At 43.2% G+C, this 19,534-nt stretch overlaps 1 protein-coding gene across 1 annotated transcript in view; it reads right to left on the bottom strand.

Moving 5' to 3' along the window:
• Positions 1–19,534, bottom strand: part of LOC126285194 (probable tubulin polyglutamylase TTLL2) — a 375,795-nt gene that overhangs the window by 160,532 nt on the left and 195,729 nt on the right. Inside the window, exons 3-4 of the mRNA XM_049984501.1 lie at positions 16,843–16,974; positions 11,515–11,618 (exon numbers count right to left, since the gene is read on the bottom strand). Of these exons, the coding sequence (XP_049840458.1) occupies positions 11,515–11,618; positions 16,843–16,974 (236 nt within the window). The remainder of the gene's footprint in view (positions 1–11,514; positions 11,619–16,842; positions 16,975–19,534) is intronic.

Here is a 19,534-nt window from a genome sequence, read left to right as displayed (position 1 = left end):
GACAACAACAACAACATGACGCAGAGGAGAAATTTGTGTGGACACTGCGTTCACATCGGTTGACCTCCAGCTAGAAATTAGCTGAAGCATCGTTGAGCTCCAACTGTGGAGAAATGATCCAGCCAGTTAGTTAATTGTTCTTGTAAGAACTGAGAGGGCATTATAATATGCACGCTGCTCCATCCATGCGCCTGTATGTTGCCATAGTCTGAAACTAGGGCTGGGTTCACGTTTTCTCGCATATCGAGAGACATAGGAAGAGTTTCTGCTGGAAAATTCAGCAAAGGCCTATTTAGATTTTATAGAAATTTCAGTGGGAGAGAGCAGCCGGGCAGACGACAACTCATCGCAGCTAAGGTAAATACCTCGTGCAGAGGCGTAAACTTGTTGGTTCACCAGCTTGTGCCCACTGTAAACTCGAGCGACTTTGGGTTATCTTTTGTTCGACGTATCACAAACCTAACCATCCTCCGTAGACTTGATTGTCAACCTAAAAATGCCACCGAACTTAGTACCGGAATCGGATGATTTATCATAGTACTGGCCAACATCATGACGTAATCGCAAGAATAATTTTGTAAAGAAACTTCTAGATAAAATTTAATGTTGTTGTGTTTAGATTATTTAACTTTCTGAGAGTTACTATTTAATATTGTTGTGTTTAGGATTAGTTCACTTTCAGAGGCCGAGTTGCGTCGTTTTGACAACTGCCTTAACATTGTCACATTGTAAACTGTGTAATAGCGTGTATTTTCGTGACAGAATTGCAATATTAAACAAGACATTACAGCTTACGCAGTTTTGTTCAGTCGTAGAATACGAAACCAGCTAACAGTAACCTTACAAATACACAAATGAGGTTTCATTCGGGTAAGGCCATTCCTTTAGGGTGTTAATGCTTTAATTTTTCCCAGTGCAGCAGTAAGACTAAAGAAAATTAATATGGCTACAGATGAAGAAATAAGGAAGAACGAGCGAATGTAGAAAGCGATAATTCTTGATATTTGGTAAGTGAGTACGTCACCCTAGTTCTTCAAATAATTAGTGGAAGCACATTTAATTTGTGGAGACCTTTGACTTAAAGTATTTTAAGCAAAGACTGGAGCTGTTATGGCAGCTTGTTATTTCGATCTCTCGCAATATGTTAAGGGAAGACATTGAGTAAGACCCTTGCATGTAGTGGCCAGATGCTCCCAGTTCAACGATGTTACTAGGTTCCGTAAAATAACCTAGGTCTATTTACGTTCCGAAAATTCAGCGAAGGAGTAGAAGCCCCTCACAATGGATGCAGTTTTGTAGTTTCGTTGAATAACGCGAGTGCAAAGCGCGGGGTTTGCTTTCTATGGCTTCAGTCACGGACGAGGAGCGGGGGATGCCGCTGGTCGTTTTGCGAGCGACCGGCAGAAATGAGCTGTCGTCAGACGGTTAGCTATGCAAATTGGGAACACCTGTGGCTCCGACATCATACTGAAGTCTCATTCGCGAAAGATAAATGACGCCAAAGCGTGACGTTCTCTCCACTCACTGCATGCTGTGCAGTCCGCGCTTTCGGCCGCTATTCTGTTGGTAACAACTTGAGATCTGCCTCTGTTTTAATGTTTATTGTCTAAATCTAGTACCCTGTCGTTACGCCTGCGACAGCATTTGCAACCTAACATGTTCCAAAGCGCCGCGCATAAAAACCGGGTTCTTCCGGGGCTCAGAGCTAGGGTTCTTTTGGTGATAGAGAAGTTGGGTCGAGTGTTTTAAGTAGCCCCTGGGCTAGGGACAATTTTTTCTTATCAGAAGGATCGTCTTAGTGTCACTTCCTACAATACAAGGTTAAAGGATGAATGCTCCACTGTTCCTCCTGCTTAGGCAAATGGAGCAAATCAGTTGCTTCTTTTTCCATTTGTTGTGGTCTACGGTGGGCATTGTGAGCTTACGGAGAAATCATTACTTCACTGGTGGTTCCTCAGAAAATTCCCAAAACTTTTTTACCCTTTTTTCGCACCAAAACTGGGCCGCAGGTTCCAGGACTGCTATGTACGACAAATGGCTGAAATTTGTAGAATTTATTCCTAACATTCATATGTCGAACAACCTTGAAATTTTTTTATATATCTTTATCTGTTTCCGAGAGAGGCGAAAAATAAATAACCGAAGCAATTCTCTTGAATTTTTACGGTATATTCTTTAAGCATATATCTAGAAGTGACATCTTCCCGTTTTCAAAAATCTTGTTTTAATTCTTGGGCGATTACTTAGTATAACCCAAAAAAGTAATAATGACCATTTTTTCGCATCAAAACCGAGTAGCGGATTCCAAGACAGCTACGCAGCGCAAAAGATTGAGATGATAGGAACATATGGTAAAAATTTCAATCTCGAAGAGTCTAGAAAATTTTCTTGAAAATTTTATCCGTTTCCGAGACTAAGAGGTTCAAAATTTTTAGCTCATGAGCGGTTCCTTAGAGAAACTCAATAAAGCCTTTTTTACCATATTTTTGTGCTAAAACCGAGTCAAAAAAGATATCGATCTCGAACAGCCTTGAAAATTTTCTCGATATTTTCTGCGTTTCCGAAGTACAGAGGTTGAAAGTTACCCTACTTGTGCACGTAAAATACGCAGGCAAAATTCTGTGTGAGGCGAAAACGTAGTTTACAACGTGACGTAGCACGAGGAAACACGCTGTATAGTGTCTCCGTTATCATTAGTACGGTTCTGGGAATCCTGTGCTGTAATACGGAAGCACTTGCTAAATTACTGTGCACGTAAAATACGGTCCGAGATGTAACATTGGTTTTGCGTTACTTCAGTTTCACAGAACGAAGTTATCAGAATTTCACTGGCCCATAATTTCTTTTCATAAGGGTGACACGCCTCGCTGTGGCAGGAAAAAGGAGAGAATCAATAGAAAAATTCTCCTATCAGTACATAAAAAAGGCAAATATGCTCATATTTAAAAGACTCTTACTGAAAACTGGAGTACCAGCTGCCTCATTCTACCTTCATCAACACCTTTAAAAACTTTCTAAAAAATTTTAGCTTGCAAACATATTCGTGCTTCTTTATACTGAGGCAGGAGGAGGTAGTGGGAAAAGGTGGAAAAATAAGAAATAGTGAAAGATAGGGAAGATAGCAGACAGAGGTTGTGGTAGAGAAAGAGCGAAGGAGAAAATGGCAGTGAGAGAGAACGAGAGGGAAACAGCGGCAGTGGAACATAGTTGATAGTGACAGAACAGTGTTAAGAAAACAGTGAAACAGAGAGTACCTACCGGAGAGGAAAAAAAAGGGACAAGGAGAAAGCAGAAGTGGGTGAGACCCAGTGATAAGAGAGAAACTATGACAATGGTAACGTGAAAGAGAGGGAGAGAGAGAGAGAGAGAGAGAGAGAGAGAATGACAGTGAGAAGAGACAGCAGAGGTGGGAAGGTGGGAAGGAATGAATGAGACAGGCCCTGTAAGAGAGAGAAAGAGGGAGACAGAGACAACAAGAGGAGACAGTAGTAGTAGGGAGGAACGAAGGAGACTGTGGCTGTGAGACGGAAGCCAGTGACACAGAGACACAAAGAGATAATGACGAGTTGGGCTGAATGAGTGAGTGAGAATATGGCAAGCGGGAATGGATGGGTTTGAGAGACTTATAGCGATGTACTAGTGGGTGTGAGTGAGTTAGAGGAGCATGTGGGAGAGAGAGATGAGCTGCATGTTTAAAACAGTGTGACTGTTTGGGAAAGATTTTAAAGGTACTGAAGAAGAGAGAATGAGACAGCTGATAACCCCATTTTTCAGACACTCTTTTTAAAGAGGAGAATATTCGCTTGTTCAGTAATCTTTCCTTACCACAATTCCCGTGGATGTGGGTATCTGTGGTCTTCCATTTGTTCAGGCTTGGATGTCCACGGCGTCATCTGACGTTTTAGACGAAATTGAAAGTTATCTGTTATCTTTCTGCCTTGCTTCCAAACCGGCCTGCGACAATTGTACACGTTCTGCGTTATGTGGGTCTCTTGATGATCCAGCCACTCAGTGCCAATAGATCACGGCACATGTAATTGAATTTTGTCGAGACGAAAGCACCATGGCGTCGACAGGTTAGTTGCTCACAATTATCTTAAATTTAATTGTTTGGGTTATTTGGAATGGACTATATGATGTTGTACTGTCAACACTATTAGTACTGTCGTCTGTATGCACATATATTTTGGGTTAAATTTGTACTAATACGATTGTGCGACTTATGTGTTTACTTCGTAACTTAAGCCTTGAATGGACATGATTATGTGCTCATTCTATCACTGCTTTTTGTACATTTTTATGGGAACTTTTGATGCACATTAGCTTTGTTATGTGCAGATCCTACACAAGATAAGATTGTTTTTTAGGTTCGAGTATTCCGTTTTGCCAGTGTCTACTAGACTATGTAGATCGTTCAGTTGTCAGAGGCTAATATACATGCAGCGAGAACTGCCTGGAAAACCAGACTGTGGGAAGAACATTAATGAACTTTAAAAATTTGTGATGCCTTGCCAGGGTCTCATCTGGCTTATTCAGAAAGAGTTCAGAAGAGAGTCTGAAGCGCCATTGTGAGATAGGGATCTCAAAAAAGGCAAGAACATGCAGAGGCTGCATGCACCCTGCGTTTGTCATTCCTCGCCAGGTGACACTGCTATTGCCTGGATGTGCTTATATCGATATTAGGTCGGAAGTCATCATGTTCCGGCTGATTACTGTATATGATTATTAAATTCTCATGCCATAAAGTATGAGTTGTAAAATGTGTAACATTTTACTAGCACTCCTATCGAATAAAAATCAAACAAGAACAAGTTTTCTGTCGTCATTGCACCTGGTAATGTTGAAATACGTCAGAGGACAATCAGGCTCAAATAAAATCTAACCCCCACGATCGTGCCAGCGCTTTTCCCATAAAATCTTTAGCGAAAAATGTCTTTTTTTTATTTTTTTTTCACAGTATACTATGCTGAAATATTCATAGAATACAGCGTAATTCACAATTTTCTTAAAAAAGGCATTTCCGAATGGAAACGGATACTACTTACCATAATCGAAAACGGCCGTTGTCACCTGAATCTATCGCTCCCAACAGCGGTGATACGCTAAAAAAAACTCTGCAAGAACCGCCCACAACCGTCCACTTTCAACTGAGACAGTTTCCTTCCATTTGGTGGCTTGTAGTGTTATAACCATTAACTGAACTAGCTGACATAGGTATAGAAGGACTAAAATCATACAAATCGAATATCACAAAAAATCAAAATAAAAATTCTACGTCTACATATACACGTAAATACTCTACAAACCACTGTGAAATGTACAGCCGAGGGTACTTTCCACCGTATCAGTTATTACGGCTTATACACCTTCCATTCAATATCGAGCACTCGAATAGTGATTTATTTAAATGCCTCTGTGCGTTCTGTAGTTAATCCCAGCTTATCGGCACGATCTGAACTTGCCCCACAGGCAAAAAACATAAGGAAAGTGAACAGACGGTCGATGTGGCTACGACACTGCACTGCCTCTGCCGATTGTCCACTGGTGAGCAAACGTCTCATGCAGTTGTGTCAAGGCGGTCTGTGCTACTGCTCCGTATTGCTGAAAATATCGAAACAGTCGTTCATCTTCTGTGAAATGATCAACTGGTTTAAGCAGTTGCCGGACATGCCAGTTGGCACTAAGAGTTTGGTGAAAAAACGTGTTACAATGCTGAGAGCAGACATTGCGCACCAAACACCAGTCTTGACATCATGCAACGGTTCTTCAAAAAATTGATGAGGATTTTCTAATGCCCAATTGGGCTTCTTCTTTGAGTTCACATACCCTGAGAGGCTGAACCAAGTCTCTTCTGAAGAAATGAAGACGTGAGGATCTAAAAATCCTGATTCCAGTTCATGCAGTAACCACGGACAGAATACAAAACGTTAAAGGTCGTCTTGGCACCTCAGCTCACACACAATAGTACATTCGTAAAAGTACAGATGCAGGTCCTTTTTGATAACGTCTCGACACGACAGTCTCTTAATTCCCACTTGCACGGGTAAACGGCGTTGCGATTTCCCAGGATTTGGTTCCGGGTTTTCTTTCGCTCGAGTAATGTCTTCTGGTGTTCGAACTCATTTCCGATAGTTTCGGTTTTTATTCGCGACAGAGCCTGTTTCCCGCCATTTTGCGACTAAGTTTTAAATTGTAGGTTTTCCTGAAGGTTTTCCCCAAAACAATTCCAGCATTAAACTCCTGTGCATACAGTTCTGCACACCTTTTCCACGGAATGTGATCCGCCTAACACTCGACAGTGAACATGCGATCTTTTACCATGAGCGCCGTTTTGTGTTGCATTCAACTGGTCACTGAACACGTCTGCGCCTCTCATTCACTGATACGTAACGACCCAACAAGGTACTCAGCACAGAGCGTGCGGGACGTGCTCATGCACAGACTTGTGACAGCAACTGATTCTTCCTAAGTGCTCCCCCTCCAAGAACATTGGCGACCACTATCAAGAAGTGTTGCTTGTCCATGGCTTTTTCTGAACAGCCATTTTGTGCTCAAACCAAGCCAATAGCTTCAGTCCTTTAGCCAGCATAATCTTCTGCGTCCTGGAGCACGTCTGCCATCAAACTTTCCTTTAAGTACGAGGGCTATTCGGAAAGTAAGGACCGATAGGTCGCGAAATGGAAGCCACGGTGAAAATCAAAACAGTTTTATTTGCAACAGTTAACTACAACTTCCAGTTACTTATCTCCATAGTCGCCGATCCGACTTCTACGTTTGTCATAGCGTTGTACCAACTTTCCAATACCCTCGTTATAGAAGGCAAGCGCCAGTGCTTTCCGCCAATTCTCTACGCTGGTCTACAGGTCGTTGTCTGCGCCAAAATGTTGTCTTCATAGCCAGTAGTTCATGTGAGCAGAGATGAAACTCATAGGGAGACAATTACGGGCTGTATTGTGGGTGATCAAACATTTCCAAATGAAACCGATGCAGGAGCATCTTCATTGCCCCTGCAAAATGCAGCTGAGAATTGTCTTGAAGAAGAAAATGCACGACAGTTATGTAATGTTGGCTGCATAGCTTCAGGCGAAATTTCTCACCAGGCCCTCGGACTTGGTGGGAGCCACTATTGTTCTGGGTATCTTTATGTGCTCCCTGTGTTGTCAGAACTAAAAAGAACGACGTAATACGATCGACGGGCATACTAGAGACATTGCCCAACATACGTGTGCAAAACGTAATTGAATTTTCACTGTGGCTTCCATTTCACGACCGATCGTTCCTTACTTTCCGAATAACCTTCATATTAGCTACAACATGTTGTATTTGCTGTTGTGCATTATGTGGCCAAAACATTCGAGTTTTCTTCTCCGCGTTTGTCAGTTTATTTGTCTGTGGTATCCTTAATATCTTTCAATACGCCCACATTGAAAATGGACCCAATTTCTTAACTAACAATGCAGTAGATATCCATGATTCAGTTCCGTAGAACAGAATACTGAACACATAGCATTGAAGTAGTCGAGTGCGAATTGTGACTTTTACGTCACAACTAATCAGAACTTTCTTCATTTTCTGGAAAGAACTTCTGGCTTCCTCAATTCTGAAGCGAAAGAGTCCCAGTTATAGTTGATTTGACACCTGAAATATTTATGTGGTGGAACTGTACCGATCTTACCATTACTGAGTGCAAGAGTGCCTTGAATTTGATCTGAAACCCTTCTACTTCTGTCTTCTCGACGTTTAATCGCAACTCCATGGCGTTATTCTCTTTAGTAACATATTTTAGTATTTCTCGAAGATCTTCCAGCATGACTGCAATTAAGACAGTGTCATCAGTATATCTGATGTTAATCATCATAACTCCATTAACCACCACTCTCTGATACCTTACATCAGGAGCATCTCGTAAAATCTTTTCAGAATAGATGTTGAAAAGTAATGAGTGGAGAATGCAGCCCTGACGAACTTCTTTCATAAGTGATACTTCTTCTCACAGCTTTTTATCGACACGCACACTATCACTTTGGCACCTAAGATATGCAACAGTTTGTCACGGTGGAACAGTGTCGAAAGTTTTCTCATGATCTATGAAATAAGCATAAACATTATTGACATAAGCTCCACGGCTTTGTGGAAACAATATTCGAAGACTGAGTAACGCTTCCCGAGGCCCGAAAATACTCCTGCATCCAAACTCACGAGTCTCCAGTGCTTTCCTTATATTCGCGGTATACTCTAACGTGCAGTATTTTATGGAATCATATAAGGGCATGACTCATTAACATGAGCATTCTGTAGTCATTGCAGAACTCTGCATTAGTCTTTTTGGGAAGTGGTACAAATACTGATTTGAGCCAATCATCTGATATGACGGATATCAGCAGATATTACTGAACAATTCTACCAATCAGAAAAGAATGCTTTCAACCTCGGGCTGCTTTAGTACTTCAGCGTGTATTAGTACCTTGAGCCTTCCCACTTTTGACATTATTATGAGATGCTCTACTTTTGCTCTTGTGATATCGACACAGTCGCTCTCCCAGACAGCATGATCAACATTTATGTAGTCCCTGTAATGATATACACTGTATTTTTTCCACTCACGAAGTTTCTCTTCAGTACTAAGGAGGATGTTGCCATCTTTGCTTATGAGGAGTGTGCTCTCCCTGCTGTTCTAAAGCCCTACTGCTAGTGTTTCTTTTACATTTTGAATGAGTTGTGCTTGCGTTCAGTTCTTCTATTTCGCTGCATGCATTTGGAAGATGTTGTTTCGCATTATGTATTTCATTCCATGTTACTTGCTGCAGTTCTCCGTATATTGCTGGATCTTTATTTTCGAAGGGTCACCTGCGATCGATTAGTTGTAGTATTTCGTCTGTCATCCACGCCTTCCGTTTCTTAACCTGTTGTCTCTAGTTTTTCTTGGCGCACTTCATTTACTATATATCTGACGTGGTTCCACTTGTCTTCAACATTATTTATATCTATGCATTATTAGGTGGCATTTAGAGTTTTATACAATGCCGCTTGTGCTTCGCTCCTCAGTACTGGATCGCAGTTCCACTGTTTCCATACTTATTGTAGCTAGCAACAGGTTGTTATCAAAGTTAGCATCGGCGCCAACATATGTTTTCAAGCTTCTTATCAAATTTATTAATCGTTCATTGACGAAAATATAGTCAATTTCATTTATGACAGTTTTGTCGTTGTTTGACGACCACGTGTAGAGACGACGTCGACACCACTGAAAATGAGTGTCTGCAATTATGAACTCCTCGCCATAGGATAGTTGGACCACCCGATCAAATGGTTCAAATGGCTCTGAGCACTATGCGACTTAACTTCTGAGGTCATCAGTCGCCTAGAACTTAGAACTAATTAAACCTAACTAACCTAACGAAATCACACACATCCATGCCCGAGGCTGGATTCGAACCTGCGACCGTAGCGGGCGCGGGGTTCCAGACTGTAGCGCCTAGAACCGCTCGGCCACCCCGGCCGGCCCACCCGATCACCTCAGTCACTGTCGACTCCTAAACTCCTAAATCAAAATTGTCTACTATATCAGCCCACCGGCTGCAGCATAATTTTGCATTCAAACCACCCATCACTATGGTAACCTCAGTTGTTTTGGTGAAATACGGGGCTGTCTTCAGTTGGCTATAAAATGTTCCGATATCATCATATGATGACTCACAAGTTGGGGCATACACCTGCATAATGTTAAGCGTAACGCGTTTTACACTAAGGTGTAAGGAAACGACTCTGTCAGACACAAGTACAAATTTCTTGTCCGTTGCGTTGATAGCTCGATGTGCTACAAACCATAATCCAATGAAATGGTGTGGATCAATACGGCCTGCATAATATCCTTGATAACCATTAACGTTACATTTTCCCGAATTGAGTCAGTACATTTGACTGATTCTGAGGAAGTCAACGTTGAGTGTTCCCATCTCAGTGATGGCAGTGCGACTTCCCACTCTGAAGGAAGCTGCTGACGTTCCAAGTCACTGCTCTTCTTATGACTGGCCCGGAGGTTCATTGCAACCCCTGACCACTGAAGGGTAGCCACAGATTGGTAGCGTTGGCTTTTTCTTCCAGTCACGCAAAATATTTTCCTGGCAAATAAGTACGAGGTGGCTTCACGTTGCCATCCTCGCGCACTTTTGCTACCGTTTACGCCACCGTATCAGCCGGTTTCTAGACTCACTAATAACGAAGCTGTTGCCGTCCGTCATTATGGATTCCAGTGGCATTTCCTTCACTGATTGGCGCATCGAAATCACGGTCTTCAGCATTTTCTGTGATGAGCCGTTCTCATATTAAAATGCCGAGGCAAATGCAAACGTACTGTGGACTCACCTTAATGTAGACTGAGTAGCCAAAGACAATAACATATAATTGAATTCACACGTATTGCTGAATTGAGTGTATACTGAGGTGATAAAAGTTGTGAAATATTCCTAATAACGTGTCGGTGCAGTAGTTCGACGTGGCATGGACTCACCAAGTCGTTGGAAGTCCGATACAGAAATATTGAGCCTTACTCCCTCTATAGCCGTCCATAACTGAGTAAGTGTTTCCGGTGCACAAGTTTGTGCACGAAATGACCTCTCCATTACGTTCTTTAAAATGTTCGGTGCGATTCATGTCGCACGATTTGGGTGTGCCAGATCATTAGCTCGAACTGTTCAGAATGTTCTTCAAACCTGTCGCGAACAATTGTGGCCCAATGACATGGCGCATTGTCATATGAAAAAATTTAATCGCTGTTTGGGAACATGAAGTCCATTACTGGCTGCCAATGGCCTCCAAGGAGCCGAACATAACTATTGCTAGGTAATGAGCGGTTCAGTTGGACCAGAGGACTCAAATTTGGTATCCTCGGCGCACACTTGACCCCGAATAAAGGAATATTGAATTCCCTAACGATTTCCGAAATGGCATGTCGCTTGTGCCTGGCTCCAACTACCATTCCGCGTTAAAAATCTATTAATCCCCGTCGTGCGGTCATAATCAAGTTGGACACGTTTTCACACGAATCACGTGAGTACAGATGACAGCTTCGCCAATGCACTTCCTATTTATACCTTGGGTACGCGAGACTACCGCCATCTGTATAAGTGATCCCTAACGCATGACTTTTTATCGCCTCAGTGTTCAACATAAAACTTTTTTGTGTGCCTGGGAAAAAAAATTCTTGGTAACTACCATGAGGTTGAAAGAGTGTCAGCGCACCTTACAACAAAAGTTGCAACAGCAACTGAAACAAATGAGCAATTAATGGAAAGACCGGGAAGGTACTGCAAGGTTGATGACGGAAACAAGTCTTTAGTCGATATGGTATTGAGGGGTTGTGATCCTGCGACAGGCTGCTATGTCGTTTAGTAGAAACAGTGTCGTGTCCCACCCTACTCTCAGTTTCTTCCGGGAGGAAGGAACGAAGAGCAACTGACAGGCAATGTGGTGCTAGTGCAAGCTCGGACACTAAGTGCAGCGCTGTGTACTCACCTGAAATCGTAGATGGGGCCGTAAACCTTCCTCATGCAGCGCAGGTACCGAGCCAGGTTGTCCTTCCGGCAAATCATGGAGCCCTTCGGTATGTGGTTGGTGAACTGCAACATACACACGACTCTATCATGTCAACCGCTCAGCATTTCACAGTAGCGAAGACAGCGGAAATACTTAAGAGGGGGTGTTTTACATCTGAGTTTCTGTTTCGCATGATACGGAATAAATTGCAAAAAGGATTGACACAAATACTTGATATTTATTTTGACAGTCCTTAATTTCGGTGAGCTATTATAAAGCATATGAAAGAATACTTATGATCTGTTAGATGTCAATGAGGTTGGCTGTAGGAAATGTAAAGGTACCAGAGTAGCAGTTCTGACGTTCCATAATGGAAGCAAGACTCGAGAACAATAAAGACACTTTCATGGCGTTTGTCGACCTGAAAAAAGCGTTCGACAATGAAAATAGTGCAAGATGTTCGAAGTTCTCTGGAAAACAGAAATAAGGGGTATGGAAAAACGGGTAATATACACTCTATTCAGAAACTAAGTATTGATTTTGTAGAAAACGGTCGTGTAGGGGTAAGATGCATCACTGGAGCATTGTAGATGTAAAAGTTGTAGTTGTTGCTGCAAACAATGGCTTGGCTTCATGGCACAGCTAAACCTATGTTCTGCTGTTAAAGTACCAGAAAAGGCGTGATATTAACTCTCCAGGAGACGATAACCATTGCTACATGGAGATTGCAGAGGCTGTCGCATGGCGAAATTCGCACGAGGTTTGATCGCCGATTCCATAAACCTGAACCTACTGATAAGGGCAATTCCACAGTTACTGAACCAGTTTCAAAGCTGTGGACAAGGTCGCTCATCATCCTCTGTTGACCGAATTGAGGATATTAGAACATATGGTCTTATCTTATAGTTGGAGCAAGTGCCAAGGAAGGCAGTTGTTATTATGGAATATTTTGCTAACATTCCTAGAGGGGTTGGGTTGTTTGGGGAAGGAGACCAGACAGCGAGGTCATCGGTCTCATCGGATTAGGGAAGGATGGCGAAGGAAGTTGGCCGTGCAATTTCAGAGGAACCATCCCGGCATTTGCCTGGAGTGATTTAGGGAAATCACGGAAAACCTAAATCTGGATGGCCGGACGCGGGATTGAACCGTCGTCCTCCCGAATGCGAGTCCAGTGTCTAACCACTGCGCCACCTCGCTCGGTAAACATTCCCAGATGTGAGAACTTTATGAACAGGTGTATTGTTGCTATCGCTTAATGAAGCACAGTTAAACTTGGAGCCTTTCTTTTCATTTATCGGTCTTGGAGATTAGTTACCCATTTTCATTTACTTTCATGACTCTCTTTGCACACTCGCATTGAACATCGTAAGCTGCATACTGAGAAGCATTTATGAAAGTTTTTAAGATAGTGTCCTGCATTGGACATCGCAAATACGGCAAATGAAATTTAATTTTTGATAGTTACATCATTATTCCTAATAGCAACAAGTTGCACAGCGATCGATCGTTCCGAGCGCACAATTTGACTGTGGACTTTTTATCACAGACAAAGTCCCTTTGACTGTTTGACTGTTCAGAGATGTCACTAAACCCGCTCAAAAATGTAAAGAACCGTGCATGAACAACACCTATTAAACGGAGGGGGTCTGACAGCCGATCAGTTCCAGTCATTCCACCAGGAAGGAGGGATACGGCTCGTGTTGTCTGTAATTAAATCATGCCTAGACGGTCAATACCGCGGTTCGATCGCGTCCACAATTGTTACGTAGTGCCAGGAAGGGCTCTCAACAAGGGAAGTGTCCAGGCGTCTCGGAGTCAACCAAAGCGATGTTGTTCGGACATGGAGGGGATACAGAGAGACTGGAACTGTCGAAGACATGCCGCGCTTGGGCCGCCCAAGCGCAACTACTGCGGTGGATGACCGCTACGTATGGATTATGGCCCAGAGGAATCCTGACAGCAACGCCACCATGTTGAATAATGCTTTTCGTGCAGCCACAGCACAGGACATCGTGAATAAAGGCATGCATAAATGCAATAGGACGTGCTACTTGGTATTAGAGGTACCGGTGTGTAAAGCAGTGTGGACCACCACTTCTGAAGGTCTCGCGGTATGGTGGTACAACATACAATGTGTGGTTTTCATGAGGAATAAAAAGGGCGGAACTGATGTTTACGATTATTTGTATTCCAATACCGAGTTTACGAAAAACTTTTTTGGTGTGTTTCAGTTGCTGTCTTAAAATTTTTTGAAATTTATTTGTTCACCCATTTCTTACCACGTGCAAAGTAAGCACTACCCAGTCTTCAACATATTTTGTGGTATCGTAAAATTGCGTTATAAATTATTTTTTGGCTCAAAAACTACACTAAGCAACACAATTAAAGAGTTACTTTTTCGATACCCCGTAACTTTCTCTCAGTTTAATACAGAAGTCGGAAATTTGGTGGTGCCTACGACGTTCCTCTGTCACCTTGCAAAAGTGTGATATCAGCCTCAGGCTCGGCGCCCGTCGAAGAGAATGTTGTCGATACATGCGAAATAAATGCCAGAGCGCAAAAGTCAAGTGAGGTGTAAGACGGGTTGATTATATCCCACTGCCACCAAATTTCGCTGCAATTCTGCCAACGACACAGTGGATATGTCACACAATGGGATGGTAGTAATACATCCTATTACCCACATTTCACCCCGTTTTTTTAGCGGCTCTGCAACGGAGGTCAGAACCGCACTGCCTACGTTGAAATCACACGGTTATCTTATGAGCGACCAACGACAAGCTTTCAGGCAGACCGCCAATCAGGATCGACACGAAAAGGCCTCAGAGGATGGCGTAAAATGCGTCAATGAAACCACCCATCGCTTGGGGCATTGATTCGCGTACATTTCGCGGTCGAAAATCACAGTTCTCAGTACGATGAGCAAAAGGAGACACTTGACAACCTCTGACGCTGCTGGCACCCCCAGACGTGTCAGCCTTATTCCCTTGAACGTGATCATACCCTTTTGGGTCGCACCATGGCAATTTCTGTTCTGGTGTACAGGCTGAACCACTAGGACCCGTTCAAAGCCATTCGACGAAATTTGAATGTGATCTGGATCAGACAAAGATGCTTATCCTTTTTCATCCTTCATGTTTCATGCCCTCCTGTGGCGTGATGACTAACGGTTGCGTCATTGACACATGTGTGAATACAATGGCAGGGTGCCCTCTGAGACCCCCCAGTGTGGCAATACCCTCAGGGGCACCCGCCACATTTATTTAGAATTTGGAAAGTGTGCCTTTACAGAGAAAACCTGCGAAGTAGTCCTAGACGCCTGCAGGCAAGCAAACGCTCCAATGAAAATTAACCCGGAAGTGGAGCAACGTATATAAATATTTCCAAACATTAATTTCCCAGCACATCTTATCCTTACAGGCTTTTCAGATTGTTTCTGATCACCCTGGTCATATCACATGGCATATAAGATCTTAAATGTTATTTCTGAGTTACAATTTGCTTTTGTTTTGAGATATTTTTGCGTGTGTGTTATACACTACTGACCATTAAAATTGCTACACCAAGAAGAAATGCAGATGATAAACGGGTATTCATTGGACTAATATTTTATACTAGAACTGACATGTGATTACGTTTTCACGCAATTTGGTTGCATAGATCCTGAGAAATTAGTACCCAAACAACGGCCTTGATACGCCTGGGCATTGAGTCAAACAGAGCTTGGATGGAGTGTACAGGTACAGTGCCCATGCAGCTTCAACACGGTATCACAGTTCGTCAAGAGTAGTGACTGGCGTATTGTGACGAGCCAGTTTCTCGGCCACAAATGACCAGACGTTTTCAATTGGGGAGAGATCTGGAGAATGTGTCTGCCACGGCAGCAGTCGAACATTTTCTGTATCCAGAAAGGCCCGTACAGGTCCTGCAACATTCATTATCCTGCTGAAATGTAGGGTTTCGCAGGCATCGAATGAAGGGTCATGACACGTCTGAAATGTAACGTCCACTGTTCAAAGTGCCGTCAATGCGAACAGGATGTGACCGAGATGTGTAACCAATGGCACCCCATACCACCACGATGACGATTACACGCTTCCAATGTGCGTTCAGCGCGATGTCACCAAACACGGATTCGACCATCATGATGCTGTAAACAGAACCTGGATTCATCCGAAAAAATGACGTTTTTCCATTCGTGCACACAGGTTCGTCGTTGAGTACACCATTGCAGCGCTCCTGTCAAGGGTAACCGCAGTCACGGTCTCCGAGCTGATAGTCCATCCTGCTGCAAACGTTGTCGAACTGCTCGTGCAGATGGTTGTTGTCTTGCAAACGTCCCCATCTGTTGACTCAGGGATCGAGACGTGGCTGCACGATCCGTTACAGCCATGCGGATAAGATGCCTGTCATCTCGACTGCTAGTGATACGAGGCCGTTGGGATCCAGCACGGCGTTCCGTATTACCTTCCTGAACCCACTGATTCCATATTCTGCTAACAGTCATTGGATCTCGACTAACGCGAGAAAATGTTCAAATGTGTGTGTAATCTTATGGGACTTAACTGCTAAGGTCATCAGTCCCTAAGCTTATACTTAACCTAAATTATCCTATGGACAAACACACACACCCACGCCCGAGGGAGGACTCGAACCTCCACCGGGATCAACCGCACAGTCCATGACTGCAACGCCTTAAACCGCTCGTAACGCGAGCAGCAATGTCGCGATACGATAAACCGCAATCGTGATGGGCTACAATCCGACCTTTATCAAAGTCAGAAACGTGATGGTACGTATTTCTCCTCCTTACACGATGCATCACAACAACGTTTCACCAGGCAACGCCGGTCAACTCCTGTTTGTGTATGAGAAATCGGTTGGAAACTTTCCTCATGTCAGCACGTTGTAGGTGCGCCACTGGCGCCAACCTTGTGTGAAAACTCTGAAAAGCTAATCATTTGCATATCACAGCATCTTCTTCCTGTCGGTTAAATTTCGCGTCTGTAGCACGTCATCTTCGTGGTGTAGCAATTTTAATGGCCAGTAGTGTAATATCGATTTATGTGTCAGAGATATAGTTCATTATTAAATTTATGTCTTTGATGAAAATCGATTTATATTGTATTTAAATTTAGGACTGTCTTTTGTCATTCAAAAATAGGACAGAACAAAACTAGGTCGAATTTGGAAAGTATGCCTTCACTTCAAATCTATAGCGGTAAATAAAAAAAATTAGAAACTGCTGTGGTGGGCTATTATTACAACAGTATGCTTTCCGTTGAGCTTGTTGTGGGTGTTTGTTACCTGCCAGGCCTTGAGCTGCTTGTAGTGGGACAGAGGGAAGCCGGACGTGCGCCACCACAGGTTCCACGTGTCGCGCGGCGCGCCCCCTCCGGCTTCAGAGTTGTACTCGCGCCAGCCGCGCTCCACGCACACCTGCAACAAGTGTCCACGTGAGAAGCCGCGCCACGGGTCCACAGTTCGGTTCTGGCGGGTGTCGCACTTTTTTATTGTCTCCTTCCCCTCTCCTCCCTTCTACATCGACATCTACATCTACATCCATACTCCGCAAGCCACCTGACGGTGTGTGGCGGAGGGTACCCTGAGTACCTCTATCGGTTCTCCCTTCTATTCCAGTCTCGTATTGTTCGTGGAAATAAGGATTGTCGGTATGCTTCTGTGTGGGCTCTAATCTCTCTGATTTTATCCTCATGATCTCTTCACGAGATATACGTAGGAGTGAGCAATATACTGCTTGACTCTTGGGTCTAGGTATGTTCTCGAAACTTTAACAAAAGCCCGTATCGAGCTACTGAGCGTCTCTCCTGCAGAGTCTTCCACTGCAGTTTATCTGTCATCTCCGTAACACTTTCGCGATTACTAAATGATCCTGTAACGAAGCGCGCTGCTCTCTTCTCTTCTCTATCTCTTCTATCAACCCTATCTGGTACGGATCCCACACTGCTGAGCAGTATTCAAGCAGTGGGCGAACAAGCGTACTGTAACCTACTTCCTTTGTTTTCGGATTGCAATTCCTTAGGATTTTTCCAATGAATCTCAGTCTGGCACCTGCTTTACTGACGATCAACTTTATATGATCATTCCATTTTAAATCACTCCTGATGCGTACTCCCAGACAATTTATGGAATTAACTGCTTCCAGTTGCTGACCTGCTATTTTGTAGCTAAATGATAAGGGACCTATCTTTCTATGTATTCGCATCACATTACACTTGTCTACATTGAGATTCAATTGCCATTCCGTGCACCATGCGTCAATTCGCTGCAGATCCTCCTGCATTTCAATACAATTTTCCATTGTTACAACCTCTCGATACACCACAGCATCATCTGCAAAAAGCCTCAGTGAACTTCCGATGTCATCCACCAGGTCATTTATGTATATTGCCAATATTGGCCAATATTACTTTTATTCGCGGTCATCCACACTTTTAATGTCCCACACATGCCTACCATTTTAACCCATACTAACATTAGAAATGTGAAAGTGACTGCCTGTTACGCTTCACGACTAAACCGCTAAACCGGTTTTGATGAAATGTGATTTGAAGATAGCTTAAACGCTGAGGAAGAACATACGCTATTTTAGAAAGTGTGCAGTACAACATATTTGTGGGTTTGAAGAACGTAAAGCGAAATATGGAACAACAATTACTCTTTGAAATTTCTATTTACTTTTTGACTTTAAACTTCATCATATTTTCGAAAATGCTTTAATTGTTTGATATTACGATTCAACGTAATCAACAAAATGTTCATAATATCCTGTTCATGAAACATCCTGGCAGATTAAAACTGTGTGCCGGACCGAGACTCGAACTCGGGACCTTTGCCTTTCGCGGGCAAGTGCTCTACTGGCAGAAGTAAAGCTGTGAGGACGGGGCGTGAGTCGTGCTTGGGTAGCTCAGTTGGTAGAGCACTTGACCGCGACAGGCATAGGTCCCGAGTTCGAGTCTCGGTCCGGCACACAGTTTTAATCTGCCAGGATGTTTCATATCAGCGCACACTCCGCTGCAGAGTGAAAAACTCATTCTGGAAACATCCCCCAGGCTGTGGATAAGCCATGTCTCCGCAACAGCCTTTCTTTCAGGAGTAGCAAGGTTCGCAGGAGAGCTTCTGTTAAGTTTGGAAGGTAGGAGAAGAGGTACTGCCAGAAGTAAAGCTGTGAGGAGGGGGCGTGCTTCATGCTTGGGTAGCTCGGTTGGTAGAGCACTTGCCCGCGAAAGGCAAAGGTCCCAAGTTCGAGTCTCGGTCCGGTACATAGTTTTAATCTGCCAGGAAGTTTCATATCAGCGCACACTCCGTTGCAGAGTGACAATCTCATTCTGGATATCCTGTTCATGTTTAATCCATACTTCAATTCCAATATTAGTCGTCATATTTTAGCCGCTGAAAGGCAAGTATCTCTTATAATTCAGATTTCCATAAGCAGCTAGTGATCATGTGATTAGCATTGCTGTCTCTCGATCATGGGTTCCTGAGTTCAGTACCCGCCACAATCGATTTTTTTCTGCTCGAGTCTGAATGTGCGCGTTGTCCTCATCATTTTATCATCATCAACGTTAAAGTCATTGCAGTGGCATCAAACGAAAAGACTTGAACCAATCTGTCGAACAACCCAACTGTGATTTCCTGGCCAGTGAAGCCATAAGCACATTTTGTTTCATTTTATTGATACACTAGCGCACCCATGGGTAATACGTAGAACATAATGCTTATAGACTCCTCATCGTGTTTAATCCATGCCAATCCATACTTCCATATTAATATTATAAATGTGAAAGTAACTCTGTCTCTTATGTTTCCGTGACTAAACCGCTAAACCGATATCCAAGAAATTTGGCGCGAGTTAGCTTGAACACTCTTGAAGAAGTGTGTGGGACAAGATATTGATAGATTTCAAGAATATAATGCAAATTAAGGAAAAATATTTACTCTTCGAAAAAAGTTTTATTCTTTACCACTGAACTTTATC

The sequence above is a fragment of the Schistocerca gregaria genome, chromosome 8, assembly GCF_023897955.1.
Source record: "Schistocerca gregaria isolate iqSchGreg1 chromosome 8, iqSchGreg1.2, whole genome shotgun sequence".
Lineage (NCBI taxonomy): Eukaryota > Metazoa > Arthropoda > Insecta > Orthoptera > Acrididae > Schistocerca > Schistocerca gregaria.
This window is presented reverse-complemented; position numbering and strand designations above follow the sequence as displayed.